The sequence below is a fragment of the Lepidochelys kempii genome, chromosome 11, assembly GCF_965140285.1.
Source record: "Lepidochelys kempii isolate rLepKem1 chromosome 11, rLepKem1.hap1, whole genome shotgun sequence".
In the NCBI taxonomy this organism is placed as follows: domain Eukaryota; kingdom Metazoa; phylum Chordata; order Testudines; family Cheloniidae; genus Lepidochelys; species Lepidochelys kempii.
The window spans coordinates 38,241,427-38,261,715 of record NC_136390.1 but is presented as its reverse complement, the minus strand read 5'-3'; the positions used below and the strand labels follow the sequence as shown (position 1 = coordinate 38,261,715).

The 20,289-nt window shown below is 45.7% G+C and overlaps 1 protein-coding gene across 3 annotated transcripts in view; it reads right to left on the bottom strand.

Moving 5' to 3' along the window:
* The window catches only part of CERS6 (ceramide synthase 6), a 222,198-nt gene that overhangs the window by 128,432 nt on the left and 73,477 nt on the right, over positions 1–20,289 (bottom strand). For all 3 annotated transcript variants that reach the window (XM_078847955.1, XM_073305738.2, XM_073305739.2), the window contains exon 3: positions 18,803–18,933. In XM_078847955.1, the coding sequence (XP_078704081.1) occupies positions 18,803–18,933 (131 nt within the window). The remainder of the gene's footprint in view (positions 1–18,802; positions 18,934–20,289) is intronic.

Genomic DNA, 20,289 nt, shown 5'->3' with positions numbered 1-20,289 from the left:
TGCTCCCTCTATACTGCTACAGCGGTGCAATAAGGAGCAGAGCAAGTGACAGAATCTAGTCCAATATTCTTACTGTTCAAACCAGACACTGGTGGTAGCTGGTCAAATGGCACAAACATTTCCCCATGCCAATATTTCCAGCCATTGCCAGAGATTATTTTTCAACCCTACGCAGAGCGGACAGCAGGAACTGGGAAACACCCATTTGGAGCATCCCAGCGTGCAATGTGCTCAGGCTTCTGTGAGTTATTCTGTCCTGCCAGCCAGAATGTGCCATGGGCCTTTGGTTTATCCGCTGCACCATGCCCTCCTTCTCCTCCACCGTGCTCTGCCTCAGGGCGGGAAAGCCTTAGTCTACAAACTGTCACATCATCAAACAAGGCAACAAAGGTGAAATCCCTTATCACACCATCATCTCTCTCTCTTTGCACAGAAAACCTTTATCAGGCATGTCAGCTCTTGGCAATGAACAAGATGCTAAGAGAACTACTTGCACAAGATGCGGGAAAAAACCTTATAACAATGCTCTTCTGATCTGGCAATGAATCATAGAATATCAGGGTTGGAAGGGACCTCAGGAGGTCATCTAGTCCAACCCCTTGCTCAAAGCAGGACCAATCCCCAATTATCCCCAATATCTCCTGCTCCATGGTGAGTGTTCTATTGCTATTTTGGAAAGCTTTAAGTTCTGCCCAGAAAAATTTTCATCAGGACACACTGAACAGAAATGGTGCTTGCATTTTAACTGAAGTTTTCCTTAGAATCATAGAATATCAGGGTTGGTAGGGATCCCAGGAGGTCATCTAGTCCAACCCCCTGCTCAAAGCAGGACCAATCCCCAACTAAATCATCCCAGCCAGTGCTTTGTCAAGCCTGCCCTTAAAAATGTCTAAGGAAGGAGATTCCACCACCTCCCTAGGTAACACATTCCAGTATTTCACCACCCTCCTAGTGAAAAAGTTTTTCCTAATATCCAACCTAAACCTCCCCCACTGCAACTTGAGACCATTACTCCTCGTTCTGTCATCTGCTACCACTGAGAATAGTCTAGATCCATCCTGTTTGGAACCCCCTTTCAGGTGGTTGAAAGCAGCTATCAAATCCTCCCTCATTCTTCTCTTCTGCAGACTAAACAATCCTAGTTCTCTCAGCCTCTCCTCATAAGTCACGTGTTCCAGTCCCCTAATCATTTTTGTTGCCCTCTGCTGGACTCTTTCCAATTTTTCCACATCCTTCTTGTAGTGTGGGGCCCAAAACTGGACAGAGTACTCCAGATGAGGCCTCACCAATGTCTAATAGAGGGGAACGATCACATCCCTTGGTCTGCTGGCAATGCCCCTACTTATACATCCCAAAATGCCGTTGGCCTTCTTGGCAACAAGGGCACACTATTGACTCATATCCAGCTTCTCGTCCACTGTAACCCCTAGGTCCTTTTCTGCAGAACTGCTGCCTAGCTATTCGGTCCCTAGTCTGTAGCGGACATGGGATTCTTCTGTCCTAAGTGCAGGACTCTGCACTTGTCCTTGTTGAACCTCATCAGATTTCTTTTGGCCCAATCCTCTAATTTGTCTAGGTCCCTCTGTATCCTATCCCTACCCTCCAGCATATCTACCTCTCTTCCCAGTTTACTGTCATCTGCAAACTTTCTGAGGGTGCAATCCACACCATCCTCCAGATCATTAATGAAGATATTGAACAAAACCAGCCCGAGGACCGACACTTGGGGCACTCCACTTGATGGCCAACTAGACATGGAGCCATTGTTCGCTACCCGTTGAGCCCAACAATCTAGCAAGCTTTCTATCTACCTTTATAGTCCATTCATCCAGCCCATACTACTTTAACTTGCTGGCAAGAATAGTGTGGGAGACCGTGTCAAAAGCTTTGCTAAAGTCAAGGAACAACACGTCCACTGCTTTCCCCTCATCCACAGAGCCAGTTATCTTGTCATAGAAGGCAATTAGATTAGTCAGGCATGACTTGCCCTTGGTGAAGCCATGCTGACAGTTCCTGATCACTTTCCTCTCCTCTAAGTGCTTCAGAATTGATTCCTTGAGGACCTGCTCCACGATTTTTCCGGGGACTGAGCTGAGGCTGACTGGCCTGTAGTTCCCAGGATCCTCCTCCTTCCCTTTTTTAAAGATTGGCACTACATTAGCCTTTTTCCAGTCATCCGGGACTTCCCCCGTTAGCCACGAGTTTTCAAAGATAATGACCAATGGCTCTGCAATCACAGCCGCCAATTCCTTTAGCACTCTCGGATGCAACTCGTCCGGCCCCATGGACTTGTGCACGTCCAGCTTTTCTAAATAGTCCCTAACCATCTCTTTCTCCACAGAGGGCTGGCCATCTATTCCCCATGTTGTGATGCCCAGCGCAGCAGTCTGGGAGCTGACCTTGTTAGTGAAGACAGAGGCAAAAAAACCACGGAGTACATTAGTTTTTTCCACATCCTCTGTCACTAGGTTGCCTCCCTCATTCATTAAGGGGCCCACACTTTCCTTGGCTTTCTTCTTGTTGCCAACATACCTGAAGAAACCCTTCTTGTTACTCTTGACATCTCTCGCTAGCTGCAGCTCCAGGTGCGATTTGGCCCTCCTGATTTCATTCCTACATGCCCGAGCAATATTTTTATACTCTTCCCTGGTCATATGTCCAACCTTCCACTTCTTGTGAGCTTCTTTTTTATGTTTAAGATCCGCTAGGATTTCACCGTTAAGCCAAGCTGGTCGCCTGCCATATTTACTATTCTTTCGACACATCGGGATGGTTTGTCCCTGTAACCTCAACAGGGATTCCTTGAAATACAGCCAGCTCTCCTGGACTCCTTTCCCCTTCATGTTAGTCCCCCAGGGGATCCTACCCATCCGTTCCCTGAGGGAGTCAAAGTCTGCTTTCCTGAAGTCCAGGGTCCGTATCCTGCTGCTTACCTTTCTTCCCTGCGTTAGGATCCTGAACTCAACCAACTCATAAATAGCTGAAGAGGAGAGAAAACAAATCTGACTCAATCTACCTTGATATCAGGCAACCGAAATGGATGCTTGCAGAGCTATTTTTGTTGATACCTCTGGGAAAACGCTCAAACCTGACGCAGATTCTCTCACTCAGTGTGAGAAAGATGACAAAATGTGGTTTTTCAATGCAGGGCCTCTGAAAGTAATACAAAGAATTCTCCCTTTCAAAGAAGGCTACTCGCCTCCCTCATACTTGCATTTGGTATTTGCCAATTAATTTATAAGACCCATTCCTTTCTATTTAATGTGTCCTGTGTGTTTCAGTTTTTTGTTCTTTTCATCTGGCATGGAAACTCTCTCATTTAAAAATCAACATAAAATCCAGCTTAGAGAAACAATAACATTTTACCACTGTACTGGAGGCACACAGACGTTCTAGGACAATTACTGAAGTTTTCCTATTTATTATTTGTACTGCAGTAGAACACAGGAGCCCCCGTCGAGGACCAAGACCCCATTGTGCTAGGCACTGTACAAAGACAAAGACAGCTCCTGCCCCAAAGTGCTTATGGTAAAAGATCATTTACTAGAGCCCACAAGAATCCTGCGGTCAGAAGCACTGCCAAATATTCTCAAGAACTCTTACAAAATTTGTTTGATCCAACACTTATCTCACAGCTTTACACAGTGAGTGAAATTTACAGAGTAAGTACCCCGTGCTGCTGCTATTGAAGTCAATGACAAAACTCTCTAACTTCAATAAAGCAATGTCAGCACCTAGTTCCTTCTGTTTTGTTGTGCTTGTGCTCCTACATAATTTGCTGTTTTCTTAATGCTGAGAATTAAGATACAATTCTACAGGTACTTTGCCAAATATAATACGTTGATTATAAAATAATTTGGAAATAAATTGGGGACTTTTAAAAGACATTGGTGAACTTGGCAACTTTGCTAAATCCGCAGAGTCCTTCAGCGCTTAGGCATCTTTGGAATGCAGCATTGGACAATGTGGTTTTGCAGTGACGGTGCGTGTGTGCAGAGTGCTTAGATGCTGTACTGTTCTGTTTCTATGCCACGTTCCCTAACAGAATCTGCATCATTTCCTTCTAGGAGATTAAAAAAACAGAAAAATTTCAGTTACATTACATGTTTACAATGATGTGAAAACACACATAGCTTTGCCGTAGAGAAGGCAAATCCTATATCAAGTCCCATACATGCAAGGCATGGTAGGAACAGTGCCTGAATCCTCCTCAGGAATCAGTAAAATCCCACGAGAAGGATCATGCAGTATATTGGAATAGCCATAACTTCATGTATGAATTATAACAGGTCTGTACAATAGAAAGCATAGGTCATCCCCCACCATCCCCAAGATCACATCTGAACTATAACCTGTCACTGACAGCATGTCTACACTGGAGCTGGAAGTGTAATTTCTAGCATGGGTAGACATGCCCATGCTAGCTTTGATCAAGCCATCAAGCTAAAAATACCAGTGTAGCAGCAGCTGCATGGGCAATGCAATAGGTTAGCCTCCCCAAGAACAATCCTGTCCGAGATTCCAGGTTAATACTTGGGAAACCTAACCTGTCCTACTACCCATACAGCTGCAACCACACTGCTATTTTCAGAATGTTAGCTAAATCAGAGCTAGTGCAGGTATGTCTACCCAAGCTGGAAATTCCACCTCCAGCTCTAATGTAGACATGCCTTTAGATACTGGAGTGATAAAAGTGCTTCCTGTACTCTACCTAGGGTTGCCAACTTTCTATTCGCACAAAACCAAACACCCTTCCCCTGCCACAACCCTCCTCCAAGGCCCCGCCCCTTCTGTGAGGCCCCATCCCTGCCCACTTAATCCCTCCTCCCTCTGTCACTCACTCTCCCCACCCTCACTCACTCATTTTCACTGGGCTGGCTTAGGGTGCTGGAGTGTGGAGGGTGAGGGCTCCAGCTGGGGGTGCAGGCTCTGGGGTGGGGCCAGAAATGAGGAGGTCAGAGTGTGGGAATGGGCATCAGGTTTGGACAGAGGGTTGGGGTGCGGGAGGGTGTGAGGGCTCTGGATGGGGGTGCAGACTCTGGGATGGGATCAGAGGGGTTTGGGGTGCAAGAGGGTGCTCTGGTCTGGAATTGAGGGGTTCAGAGGGTGGGAGGGGAATCTGGCCTGGCGCAGAGGGTTGGGCGCAGGGCCGGGAGTGAGGGGTCCAACTGGGGGTGCGGGCTCTGGGATGGGGCTGGAGATGAGGGGTTTGGGGTGAAGGCATCATTTCTCAAGCACACTATTGCATAACTTTTTAAAGTATATGTAATTGTCACTATGGAGCTGTGAACTGAAGGCACATTGGGCCATCTTCTGCTCTGTTACACCTTTGCAACCTCATTGACTTCACACTTTAATGACCTACCTGCAAAGATCTACTACACAAGGGATGACTACTCTGGGGCTGCAGGGTTTAAGTTCTTATTATTTCGGTCTTACCGATTGTCCCTCCTGAGCACTTGCATTCTTTAATTTTGTGCAGCACTTAGCTATGACCCTGATAGAGGTTATGTAGAAATGGAAAGAAAAATAAGACAGACAAGTGAGGTAGATAGGATTGTGTGGATTTGTAAGAAACTTGGGGTGGAGGGTATTTAACCAAAATCTTATAGTGTGAGTAAGGGTCAGATCCTGTTCTCCATTGACTTTAATGACCCAGACAAGCCCTAAAATGCTGATTTTTTTCTAAAATACTGGGACTTTTACTCAAAAGTTTTAGTTTTGTTCTTCATTATGAACTATTCAGCCCTGATAGACCGATTAGTCGACTTACAGTAATAGGTCTCTTGCAAAGCTGGGTCTTCTCCCTTACTCCTCTTGGGTATAACTCCAGGCTGGGACCGAGAGTTCGGAGGACGGGAGGGAGATCAGGGCTGGGGCGGGGGCAAGGGGTTAAGGCCTGGGAGGGGGTCAGGGGTGCAGGCTCCCGGCCGTGCTTATCTCAAGCAGATCCCAGAAGGAATGGCATGTCCCACCTCCAGCTCCTACGTGGAAGCACAGCCAGGTGGCTCTGCGTGCTTCCCTATCCGCAGGCGCTGGCCCTGCAGCTCCCATTGGCTGCAGTTCCCAGCCAGTCGGAGCTGTGGACGCAGCGTTTGAAACACCCTAGCTGCCTCTAAGCGTAGAAGCCAGAGGGGGGACATGCGGGCTGCTTTCCAGGAGCCTGCCAGCCCCACTGCACAGCGCCGCCAACCGGACAGTCAATGGCCCAGTCAGTGGTACTGACCAGAGCCGCCAGGATCCCTTTTCGACCAGGTGTTCCAGTTGAAAACTGGACACCTAGTCACCCTAGCTCCACCCAGTACCCTCCCTTAGTTTGCTTCAGCCATTCCTGCCTCCAGGCCTTCTTACATACTACTCCCTATGCTTGGAAAGGCCTCCCAATCCATGGTTGACAAGCACCCTCCCTGTCTCTCTTCAAATCACTCTTAGTCCCTCCTCCCCTAACCTGGGAGGTCTAAGCACACACACCATCAAATACAACATCACTATCTGTTCCTTGTGTTCACTGCAGCACACCTGTGCATGCTATTAGGGTGCAATAATCTCTTCTGGGCCGTAGTTCCATATTTTAGTGCTATAGAATAAAATGTAAATCTAACTCTGCTATGTGAATAATAAAGAACCATCACAGTATGTGACATGCTGATTACACTCAGTGCTGACAACATACCAAATTGGGTCCATTTTTCCTGTTCCGTATCTCAGGAAACTATCTGCCACACCTTCGGCATTGTGATACATAATTTAACTGCAGTCTCCCTCTCTTTGGCCTCCATGACTTTCACTTCGGCTCCCCTACAATCTATTCAAAGCGTAGTGGCTAACTCCTCTTCAGCTATGTCCACACTACAAAGGTAAGTAATTATTATGGTGGTACATGTCCACACTACCCTCCTTGGGTTGGTCATGCACATCCTCACCAGGAATGCTTTTGCCAACCTAAGAGGGGCAGTGTGGGGAGCTGAGAGCCCAGTCTCTCAGCTCTGATAGCAGCTCCCTGCCAGGAGCCTGGCTGCCCCCCTCTCTGCCCGGGGCTTCTCGCCTCCCCGTTCCCTGCCAGAAGTTGGGAAGCACTGTCAATGTCAAGGATCAGGGGGAGCAGGCAGGGAGTGCCGCCCTGCCTTCTCACCCCAGCTTCCAGCCGGGAGCGGGGTCCAGGCTTCTTGCCCTGGCTCCCAGCCACCCAGCAATCCAGGGGCAGCTGGGCTCTAGCTGCCTGGCCAACAGCTGATGTATTTAATGAAGTGTCTGCACAGACATTGAGTCACCCTAACCACACTGACATAAGCCTTATGCCTCTCATGGAGGTGGAGTTATTATGTCGGTGTAGTAAGGCCTTACATCAACGGGAGGAAGGCTGTAGTGGAGACACTGACATAATTAGGTTGATGTCAACTGCCTTATGTTGACCTAACCATGTAGTGTACACCAGCCCTTCTTCACTTCCTGCTAAGGGCACGTCACTCCTACCCTTAAGCCATTTCACTGCCTGGGGCTCCTTCCACATCCCAATGGAATGCCTCATCCTCAGATGTAAGGCTCTTTCCCAGTCTGCTCCTGCCAACATCTCAGAACTTGTTTTCCTTGTGAACACTGTTCACTCTCAAATTCCCTTTGTTTCCTTTCTTGGCTCCATACCTATGACTCCACACTCTCAGGCCTAGATTCCTGGAAGAGGCTACTCTCCTTCAGTGCATCAGGGTAACTTGTTCCCCTCCTTCAAATCCTAGTCGGTGTGTTGAGCTATTAGTTTGCCACAACCTTTCACGATGGAGCATGGTAGTGACACTCACACATCCAGTCACTCCTACACTTCTAAAGCAGAAGCTGTAGCAGCTAATGAACCAGAAAATGACAACTCAAATGGTCACAACCCAAAATGCTCCACGTGCAGAATACTGACTTAAGTTTGCACAGGAACATACAAACTGCCATACTGGATCAGGCCAGATGCTGATTTAATCTAGCACCCTCTTTCTAACAGTGTCCAGTGTGTTGCAGAGGAAGGTGCAAGAAACTCCACAGTAGACAGATGTGGCATAATCTGCCCCATAATCTTAATCCCTAAAAATTACAAATTGGTTTGTGCAATGAAACCCAAGGTTTCATCTCCCTTCCAACATTATCGTTAACTAGTTCTTGAGTATTTGCTCTCCACACAATATTAAGAATATAAGAAGTAACATGGACACTTCTGGGTTCTGAAAAAACTGTGTATATTAACTAAGCATAAACCCAACACTGAATATTTTTTTTATCCATATCAACATCCAATCCCTTTTTGCATCTTGTTAAGTTATCGGCCTCAATAATAGCAAGTAACAATGATTTTCCCAGTCTAATTATGGCTTATGTGACAAAGCATTTCCTTTTTATCCATTTTGAATTTTTCACCTCGGTTTCATTAAATGTCCTGCTGTTGTTGTGGAATGAAAGGGCTAGTCCTTTGTATTTTATTGTTTCCCCCCTCCCCTCGCACTAATGGTGCTTGTTAGTAAATCTGAATCAACTGATATCTCAAACAATTCATAGAGTTCAAGGCCACAAGAAACCATTAAATCACCATGTCCTCTGGTTTGATCCTTTCTCCTTAGATAAGGCAGGCTTGGATGAATGTAATACAATTGATTTCAGGATGTGATGAAAAGCTAAAAGAATGAGAGACAGGACAGGAGGAAAGAAGGGGGGACAGAAAGCAATACAAAGAGGGGAAAAGAAACAGGACAGCATTTTACATGCCTTTGTGGTGCAGGCAATTAAATATCCCCACTAACAGACTGAGGATTGGATATCATGAGAATGTGACAACTTTCAACACTCACAGGTGAAAACAAAGTTTCTTAAATAGCAGCAAGGCCAGCTGTCCTTCCTCTTGGGGAGAAAGTCCCTTAACCTAGTCTGCTTCTTCTGAATTGAGGTCGAGGAAGCTGAGATGAGTCAAGACGAGGAGCACTGCTGGCAGGTCAGGGGATGAGCTCCGGGGTGTGTGGGGGGGGGCAGGGAAGATGATTCTTCTTTTTTTCAGTCTCTTTTTAAGAACGCCAAAAGGGGTAAAAGTTAGCAGGATATTTTATCCTTGTTAGTTTGTCCACCAATTAAATCCATTTTCGTAAGGCCAACCTTGGCATAGGTAACTTTATGCCCACATTTTCTTGTTTACCAAGTATGGTCTCACCACAGTGCTTCACTTATAGCCATTGGCCATTTTTGTTTAAACTAATTCAATTTTTCTGTCTGGTTTTCTTGCACCTATTCATAATCTTTATTTATTTTGTCCTAATCCTGTAAAATCAGCACCATTTAGTTCCATCTAAATTAATACAGTACACCCCCTTTGAATAGGCAGGTTCCCTCCTTCACCGACAGCACACAGACCTCAATTTACCTGTCCAAATGCCCCTCCCCATAGGGTTTGATTGTTTGTGAGTTATCAATACAACATAAACCTCAGCCCAAACTTATTCCCTACATTTAGTTACTGCCACCACTTCTCTCCAGAACCTCCTGCCTCATAAAAAAAGGTCTCTCACACCTTTTATAACCCATTTACAGCTAACTGGACCCACCTGCCAGCTTGACTTGGCAGCAATAACTTCTTTACGCAACATTTTAGCGCCTGACCCTATAATGATCAAAGAGAGGAGCCCGGCATTCCTACGTAGGGGCTTAGTCTGTCACTTCCTCTCTTCAGAGGCAGCTGTCCACTTTAGAGAGGCTCCAGGGTCAGCCATGGCTGCAGGAGTCTTTTGACAGGTGGTTCCAATGGAGTGAGGCCAGAACAGGGGTAGAGGCACACTGTTTCATACCAACTGCAGAACTTGGGGGCTGGACCCTCATCTTCTTCCACAGGGGAAGGATTGGAGGGAATATCCTCCTCCTCTCCAGAAAGAAAGGAGGAGGAAACTCCTTGAGGATCTTTCAGAGTTGCCTCCCCAGTACCTAGCTAGTACAGAGAGACTACAGTCTGCCCAGCGTTAACCAGTGCTGCATTTTAGCTAGGAGATGATTTTTCTGTCTCAGAAACTGAGATGTGGGCTCGTCTGTCTGACTAGTTAGAGCCAGAGTCAGAACTAAAAGGTCAGAGCTGGAATCAGAAGTTGGATAAGGGAGCGGAGCTGGAGCAAGGCTGGGAACAAGGCAGGTATAAAAGCAATCACAGATCTGGGCACAAGCACTGAGCAGCCAGCTACCTCCTCCTGCTGCTGCTGGCCTTAAGAACACACCTCCTGGTTCCCTTCTGCCAATCAGGAGGATCTGCCAATCAGGCAGTTCTGCTGTAACTCACCTGCATTCATTATACAGCCTGGAGAGAGAGAGAGAGAGAGCGCACGCGCTAGCTAGTCCCAGACTCAGCTGCTGGCCTTCGTTCCTGACACTATGCACTGCAATCCCCTTTGGGGGCTCTAGCATCTCCCAGGTATACCTTCAAAGAATTCATATCTAGCCTCAGAGCTAAATCCAGAGGAGAGATGTAAGCCGGGGGTGGTAGGCAGAGAGTACCTGCTCTTGGTTCTGAATTTGGCCATCAGCCTCCTGGATGCTGAAATAAGGCCCATCTCTTGCAGATGGGGGAAGGAAGAGGTCATTGTGAGGTTGGTCATGAAGTGAGATGTCTCAACAGGAGCCAATGAGGAAAGTGGAATAGAAGCAGAGTCCAATAGGGATTCAGAAAGGGAAGAAGCAGCAGAGCCTGGCTGCATAATCACTTCACCTGTAGCTTGTAGTCACTATGGTGGTGTCCATGATTACTCAGAGCCAAGAAGTAGACACAAGTCTGCTTCATTCCATGTCCCAGTTCTAACAGCTCAGCACTGCTTAACATGGGCCTTTTGCATAATATAACTGGTTCTAACTAGCTCTTACCAAAGCCTCTTAAAAGTACAGTTCCCCACAAATAAACTAAAACTAAAACTGCTCCACTTGCAATAATGGCCCAATTTCTCCCCGTGTATGCATTCAGAATGCACAGTGACAGCCACTTATCCCACATCTAGCAACATTTTCTTTACAAATCACTTTCCCTTATTCTTTCTGCTTATGAAACACTAGTTAGTCTTCCACTGTGGTAGATGAAGTGTTTCAAAATTTATATTGATGAATCAGAGACTTATACAGATCTATAATGCCATGTTCTGTTGCTTGCAAATCAAAGTTCACAGAATCAAACAGAATTGTAATGGAGTTGCTTCTTGTTACATCAGAGCTTACTAAGCAGCCAGGCATAACAGGAGATGGGAGTTTTAAAGCAGCTCTGACTGGAGAGAGCATATCGGTCAGTTGACACGCCAGCTTCCCAAGTCACAGTAACTTCAAACAGTACCTTCAGCAATTTCAGAAAAATTGGGGAGTAAAGTTTAGGCAGCTTACTTTTGTAGCTCTTGTACTTGCTACAATGCTTAGGCTCCTGCAGTGTTTAAAGCCTGCAGTATAAGCCTTTGGAGGGTTGGCAGGACTTCAGAGTGCCCCTACAAGATTAGTTTGGAGGACCACAAATCCAACTCTTTATGATCCATGCCATGAATATTTCTTGTTGTGTACTCTTAGGTCTTCATGCTGTGTTGCCCAAAACAAGTTTGGGCCTGTAAGAACTGCAGCTATGCCACGTTCCTAAATGGGTCTTTTAACCCACTTTTTATGAGGACGTCTATGAAGCTACTATGATATATGGAGAATTGGGCCATTTTAGAAAAGTTGGCTTTTCAGTTGAATAAATTCCACGCACCCCAACATTCCCCCCACTCCCCAACACAGAGTCACATATTTTGGGTGCCTTGAGGGGGATAGGGCTATTCAAAATTCAGGTCTGGGAGCTTATTGCCTTCTGTTTTTCTGCTACTGCATTAATGTATCTCACACACGAGTTCCGATGCCTTTTGTCGGGACTCCCACCTCCACATATCAGAGTTCTCAACAGCCAAAGCAGCCGTCTCCATTTTTCCCCAATTTAGGTTCTTGTATGTGGAATTATCCTGCTATTCAAGGAAAGTGGAGAGAACATCAGGTCCCAAACTACAATAAAAATTCACATGAAGGGTCTGACAAAGTTCTTCTTACTGTAATATTTCACTTGGAAAAAAGATATACAATTCAAAACAGTAAAGAAGGAGTAGCAACCATAATTTGCTTTCTTGAGGCGGGTGCTTGAGAATGGATAAATTCTGGCCATGCATGTTCCACCTAGGAGAGAGAGAGCCCCTTTTCCTTCTCCTGCATCCACAGTACACGTATGCACCCATTGGTAACCCATCTTCTTTCAGAGACAGGTGAAAAGGCCCACTGCTCTTCATTCTTTTACATTTAAATTTTTTCACTCTCACACTGTCATTTGTCCACATGCCTTTGGCCATGGATATTCCAATCACTCCTTCCAGGCAGTACAAACCCCTCCAACAAAAAATGCATTGGCCTATCACACTTCAGTGGGCACAAGTCAAAGATTGGAATGACTTAGCTGATCACCAGTCCAGATAACACCAGGGGAACGACACACTCCCCTCATATGGAAGCTGTTCCATCCCTCTAATAATTTTTTGTTGCTCTCCTCTTTACCTTTTCCAGTTCTAATATCTCTTTTTTGAGCTGGGGTGACCAGAACTGCATACAGTATTCAAGGTGTGGACATACCCCTGGTTTATATAGAAAATGGGTTTTCCTCCTGTGACGTTCTCTGATTAAAATATGACCATATAGATCATTGTTGCAACCACTGTTCTATATTTGAAGCAAATATTGTACAAAGGTTGTCGAGGGAGGTGTTTATGAAAAGGTTCTGATTTGCTGGTTATGATTATGCTATCTGTATGCATGTATCATTTTTGTATGTGAAGTTATGAGCATTGGTTCTATACTTGCATTTCAAATGTCTGCTCCTGGGAGAATGCCCACAAAGTAATTAGCCAGCACATCTTGGAGGAACTATTCCAATTGAGTAGCCCATCGAAAGAACATTTAACTGACAATGGACCATGGGAGATGCCAATCTACACTTAATGAAATTTCCTGCTGTGACTAGGCAAAATGCCTGGACATGTGACTTGCCCATGTGACTCCAAACTCCATCTTGTTGTTAATTTTCCACAGTAAGAACATGGGATGCCCTCCACAGGGCAAAAGCTATAAAAGGCCCTGGAAAGACCTCCATTTTGTCTTTAATCCTGCTTCTTACCTCTGTAGGAACTTTGCTACAAACTGAAGCTCTGAACAATGGACTGAATGACCCATCCAAACTGTGGATGTACTGCAGAGACTTGACTTAAACCAGCAGTTCATTCCATCACTGCTACAAGCCTGAACCAAGAACTTTGCCATTACCATATTAACCAACTTTAACCAATTTTAACTCTCACCTTTCTTTCTCTCTTTCTCTTTCTCTCTTTCTTTTTATGAATAAATCTTCAGATTTTAAATACTAAAGGATTGGAATCAGTGTGATTTTTGGGTAAGATCTAAGTTATATATTGACCTGGGTGTGTGGCTGGTCCTTTGGGATCAGAAGAACCTATTATTTGATGAGACTGGTTGTAAAGAACCACTCATCTCTGAGTCCAGTGTTTGTGGTGATATAAAAACTGGAATGCCTGAGGAAACTGCCTTCATGTTTTCTTGTTAGCCAGTGTGGTGAAACAGGAGTTTAATTTTGTGGCTGGTTTGGTATATCTTATAAAAGTTTTGGGTTGTGTTTTGGGTTGTGTTTGCCCTATTTCTCAGCTTTTGGTCCTGAATTTCACATTCTCAGTTATGACCCACTAAGGCACGGTTATACCTCCTCAGGGCATAGTTTCAAAAGAGCTGATTGGAAGTGAGTCATTTGCATTCCCCTTACCCCCAAGTACTTCCTAGTAAATCCACTTCATACATATTAGTCCCAAAAGCCCTCTGAAGTTCATAAGACCTTCCAGAGATTGCATTAACTAGAGAAGTTACATACACCCAATTCCCTAACAACACATACACAATTGCATTTTTTAATACAATGGACCGCAAAGATATTAAATCTAATTCAGTAAAGTTCATTCAGAATAGTGCAGGAAATGATTAGTCTGTCACAGACCCTTCCAGGTTTCTTTGTATACCACGTACACAGAAAACAGAGCACGAGGGTCTAATCCAGGGGTGGGCAAATTGTATGCAGGGCCAGGGCACGGGATTGGGGTGTGGGAGGGAATGTAGAGTGTGGCAGGGGGTACGGAGTGCAGGAGGGAGCTCAGGGCGGGGGTTGGGTGCAGAAGGGGTGCAGGGTGTGATAGGGGGCTCAGGGTGCAGCAGGGGGCTCAGGGCAGGGGATTGGGGTGCAGCAGGGGGCTCAGGGCAGGGGTTGGGGTGCAGGAGGGGTACGAGGTGCAGGCAGGGGGCTTAGGGCAGGGAGTTGGGGGGCAGGGTGCAGGAGGGGTTCGGGGTCCAGCCCGGCGCTGCTTGCCTAAAGTGGCTCCAGGGTGGCAGTGGTGTGCACCGGGGCCAGGGCAGGCTCCCTGCCTGCCCTGGCCCCACGCAGTGCCACTCCAGGAAGCAGCCGGCACCACATCCCTGCGCAGCCCCTAGGGGAGGGCAGGGACACAGGGCTCCGAGCGCTGCCCTTGCCACACCTCCAGGTACCTCCCCTGAAGTGCCCATTGGCCGCGGTTCCCCGTTCCTGGCCAATGGGAGCTGTAGGGGGCGGTGCCTGGAGGCAAGGGCAACGCAAAGAGCCCTCTGCCTCCCGCCCAGGGCCCCAGGAGTGTGGTGCCAGCCGCTTCTGAGAGTGGTGCGGGGCCTGCGGCACCACGGGGGCCAGTCCCGCGGGCCGGACCCAAAGCCCTGAGGGGCCGGATCCGGCCCGCGGGCCACAGTTTGCCCACCCCTGGTCTAATCCAATTCATGTTGAAATCAAGGGAAGTAATTTGGAAGGCTCTTAGTGGAAGCTGGGTCAGACCTTCAAGTGAGAGAAAAGGAACAACAGAGAACAGCAGCAGTCCAGAAAGTCAGGATGGAAGAAGATCCCAAGCCTACTTAGCAGGTACAGCAATTCCCCATAAACTGAGGTTAACGCTATTGGATGCCCTTCACACTTACTGCACAAAACCTCAATGCTAAATCTCACGCACAACTTGTAAATGATCGGCTTATTGGTGACACAACCGATCTACCTGTCAATACCTAAAATAATGATCATTGGCCACTTTTTACTCCAAATTTGCTAATTAGGGTAATACTCCAGGTGCCCCAATGTAGATGGATATGCATTGAACCAGACAACAAATGAATGACTGATATTGGGAAGGGAGAGTCTACAGTGATTTGGCACATGATTCAAATGAAAGTCCAACAACTCTATCCCTATTAAATAGATGGGTCAAAAACTGGACATGCCACTTTGCAGCCTGGTTACCATTTGACGCTATATATTGCATCATTTCTGATATCACTGACAATGCTAGCATGGTAAAAGATTCCTGGGCATTCTGAATGCTGGAAGAGTATATCTTCACACTACCTGTACATGTGTGGCCAATTTCTGCCCTCGGATAACACAGGCAACAGCCACTTGGAATCACATGCAGACAAAAATTGATCCATGCTCAGTACTCTGCTGAACCTCTATTCAACTGTTAATATTTACCACAGATGTCATCTTGCTCCTTTTTGAGCTGCATGTATTATTATTATTGCTATTAAATATTTATATTGCATGAGTTCGCCCAATGACTCTTGAATGAAACTGGCACTTAATTTTGTTGGAATAGATTAACTGTCTTGCTGTTACATTACATCATGGTCTCATTTTTGCACTTTTTACTGAGAATTTGTAAAAAAAAAAATTAAGTCACTTCTCCCCCCAAAAAGACGTTATCTCATTACTGCACTTTTTTCCCCAGCAGCATCGTCCATGCTTCAGACACCTTTTGCCCAACATAACTCAAATTCAGCACCAATTACCCCCAGTGAAATCAATGGAACTGCATAAGCTGTAAGTCAATGATGAACCTGCCCCAAAATGAGTACTCTACAAGTATCTTTCTGTGTTGAATTCAGCTGCAAACTCTTCAGTGCTTCCCTTCCACTTGCGGAATGAAGAGCCAAATTCCACTCCCAGTTACACTGGTTCAAGCCCAGCAGTGCAAAAAAAGAGTAAAATTTGACCCAACTTATGGAACCATACATCAAAGTACCAAAAATACAATGTACAAACAGTAGCAAAGGTCTAGAAAGCTGTTAAGATCCCTGTCCTTTCCCAGGTGCTAAGGGGACAGTATACAAATTACAATCCCGGGGGAAAATTAACTGAAGTCATCAACAACAAAATGTGATTCTTCTGCAAATTAAAATGATTAAGATCACCAGCTTCTGCCATCAAAAAGATCCAGAATCTTACCCTGGTCTTATTAAATATTAAAACAATGGATTTTAGCTGTAAATGTGAAGGAAACGCATTAAGAGCTCTGATGATTAAGGGCCTCTGTTCATCGAACAGGCAATTGCACTGGCACAATTTGTCGTGTTTTATACGACCAATCATTCCAGCGCTCTGAGCTTAGCCGGCCAATCTGTTTAACAGAAACACCTCCGGACTTTCACCCCTTCTTCAGTCCTGGTCTCAATATAAATAAAAGGCTGCTATTAGTGTACCACATGTGTTTGTTTTCAGAATAAATGTCCTGATGAATCAACTATTATTTTTAAGAGCCAGATTCTGACCCATCCTACAGAGGAGTGTATGATAAAGCAGGGTTGAGGAAACCCTAAATAGAGAAAGAATATAAAATACAGAAGAGAAACATGCAGCAACAGTAAGGTCTGCTGAACAAGCAAAACCCTGCTGACACTGATTCACAGTATTTTAAAATCACCTAAGGATTCTCAGGAGCCTCTTTAACATTTCATTCTCAACTCCAGACTAGGTTTTTCTATTTCTGCTGACATCTGCTACCTAACAGCTTTCCCCCGGCTAACAGGATGCACAAGTGGATTCTTGAGCCAGCAATAATCTGACTGGTGGACCAGAAAAGGTGTCCTCGAAATTGTATGCCCAATATTTCTTTCCTGCTGCCACAGTGCTTCTCACGACCCAGAGGGAGTAAATCTTGCCTCAAACGTGTGATCTTCCATGTCTATAGAGCAACATGTTACCTTGGTACCACTGGGCTGGTTCTTGGAATGAATCAGAAGAAAGCAACAGAATAATGTTCTCCCTTCACATTCATTATAAGGTAACGATCTATCACTTAGTTCCTTTTAAGAAAAAATTGCTCTAATATTTTAAGTAGATTTAATTTTCAAGGCTCTTTCAGTACAGATTAAGCATTAAAATGCTTAATACAGAATGGAAATGTAATTTAGATTCTAAAAACAATGGGGTTCTATCTAGCAAAGGTTCAATATCAGAAGATCTGGTTTTAAAGTGAACAGGCATCAGGAAAGATTTCCTGAAAGTAAACTCAAGTACATTGCGGAATAACCTCCCAAAGGAAGTGGTGGGGGCTTAAATTGCTCAGAGTTATTAAATCTGGATCAGAAAAAGTGCTACAAAATGACAGAACAGGAAACCATCCTGCACCGATAACAGGGATGGGCTAGATGACCCAATAGGTCTTTATGTCCGCCTCCCCATCTCTAGCGTCTTTCAAAATTATATTGCTTCAAAACTGTGATATAAAGATGAATATCTCATCTCATAGCTATAAATAATTTTTTCAAGTGATTTCACCCCAAAGAACCAGCCTGCCATGCCCATAACTTTGCATCATCAGTCTCATTTCCCTTTCTGTGTTCTAGTATCTCTAAACTTCCCACAGTTTAATCTACATGCATTATTTCAACAAGATTCTAAAGCAGGGGAAGGCAAACTTTTTGGCCTGAGGGCCGCATCGGGTTTCAGAAATTGTATGGAGGGCTGGTTGGGGAGGCTGTGCCTCCCCAAACAGCCAGGCGTGGCCTGGCCCCTGCCCCCATCTGACCCCCCCTGCTTCTCAACCCCTGATGGCCCCCCCGGGCCTCCTGCCCCATCCAAACCCCCTGTTCCCTGGTGGCCTCCCCGGGACCCCTGCCCTATCCATTACCCACCCCGCTCTCTATCCCCTGACCGTCCCCAGACCTCCCACCCCTAACTGCCCCCCCGCAGCCCCATCCAACCCCCCTCTCCTTCCTGACTGCCCCCCCCCAGGACCCCTGCCCCATCCAACCAGCCCTTCTCCCTGACCGCCCACGGAACGCCTGCCCACATTCAATCCCCCTGTTCCCCGCCCACTGACTGCCCCAACCCCATCCACACCCCCAGCTCCTTACCACACCCCCAAACTCTCCTGCCCCCTATCCAACGCCCCCTCCCCTGCTCCCTGCCCAGTCACCGCGCTGCCTGGAGCGCCAGTGGCTGGCAGCGCAGCTGCACCAGGACAGGCAGCCGTGCCACGCACCGCGCAGCACAGAGCTCCAGGTCAGGCAGGGCTCTGCAGCTGCGTGGCCCCCGGAGCTCACAGCTCTGCTGCCCAGAGCGTTGCACCTGCGGTGCAGCGAGCTGAGGCTGTGTGGGAGGGGGAACAGCAGGGGAGAGGCCGGGGCGAGCCTCCCAGGCCAGGGGCGAGCCTCCCGGGACCGGGCAGAACGGTCCCACAGGCCGTAGTTTGCCCACCTCTGTTCTAAAGGATCCTTTCAGTCTATTCTTGCTCCTGTGCTCTTCAGGTGCCTATCTATCTGATTTCCTTTGAGAAAAGAAGATTCTCTCTCCCCAAAATGAAGGAATTAATTTATCCTTGAACTGAAACATTGCAACCGGGGCATTTAAAGGAAGCACACGGTAAAACATGCAAGAAAGAACACAGCTCCTTACATGCTCTCACAGAACTTTGTAAGAGTGCTGGGCTTTTCCTGGTTGCGTCTTTGTCGAAACCAACGCTGAATACTGCGTACATCCCAGTCCAGCTGCTTGGAGAGGCCTTCCAGTCTCTTCTCATCTGGATGCTACAGAACAAAAAAAGTGATCAAATGACTGCAGATGCATTTTAGCTTCATAACCCATATCATAATATTGTTTTAAATTTAGACCCCACACCCCCCCAAGTCTGGTCAGAAAGAACTCAATCCTACTGTACGACTAGGACTTATGGGCTCTACCCTAGCTCTCTGTCAGCCTCATTGACAACTGGAAGTAAGGAAAAGTGTCTTCATACAAACACCTGATGGTGGATGTATAATCAAATATAGTACTCTACTAACAGGGGCTAAGGCAATGCAGCTACATAGAGAAGTTTTAAAAGTTATTGGGGAAAACAGGAGGTTTCAAATCGACTTGGCAGAATTCAATCTAAATATCAGTTTGATAAGTAATATTAATATTTATTTTTAAGTTTTTTTTCCATTTTTCATCTCTTTAAATTTTCACAGTTGCACAAAATTAAAGGTGAGTCAGACAAGGGAGTGATCAGACAATTATTTAATGACAGTAGATGTTGAGATTCGAAAAGTTTTATAATTGTTAAAAATACAAATTGTCAAGACCACATTAGAATATAGAAAATAAATATCCTTAAATCAAACTCTATTAGGTCCTCAGGCAGCATTTTCCTTACGTTTGATTAGTATCAATGGAAATATATTTCTTCAGCAGAGCGTGTGTTTGGTGAAATCAACATTTTCTGACATTTACCAGGAAAAATCTAATCTTTCCATGCCTAGTTATAACTGAAACCTTTTCTGCAACCTCCTCTCTAGCACTCCCTGCCTATCAAATGATATACACTCCTTGAGCAATGGGACCTGCAAAACCCCTCACAGCATGAGCCTTGTCTCTTTCATCCCTCTGTGTATGTGCAACTGATGTAACTGTTGACGTGACCAAGGGGACTGTTCAACTGACACAGAGAAATACATTTTCCTGTACGTTAATATTCAAAAACTACACTTTCTATTTTTAAAGTGGCAACTTCAAAGGAAGTCACCTTAGCAACTGAGACAGACGTGCTCAGTAAAATTAGCTTTAAGTAGTCATTTTCAACAGCAGCAAACTGACTGTTACTACATTGGAGCAGAAGTTACTCTGCATACTGTAGTACATATAAGGCAAGGGAAAATTGAAATTCACTACATGGGAAACAGGGGAAGAGGATACATTTCAAATTGTCTGTTGATGCTCTGTGTACAATATTCCACTCTAAGAACATTCCAATATCCCCCATCACATTTTAAAAAGATTATCCTGAGAATTCACTCTGTGCATCTGTTTTCCTGGGGATAAGATTTGCTCCTATAAGCCAATTTGATATGGTGGATGAAATGCAAGTGCTGCTATAGTTAAGACTGTGTGAAAGTTTCCACTAT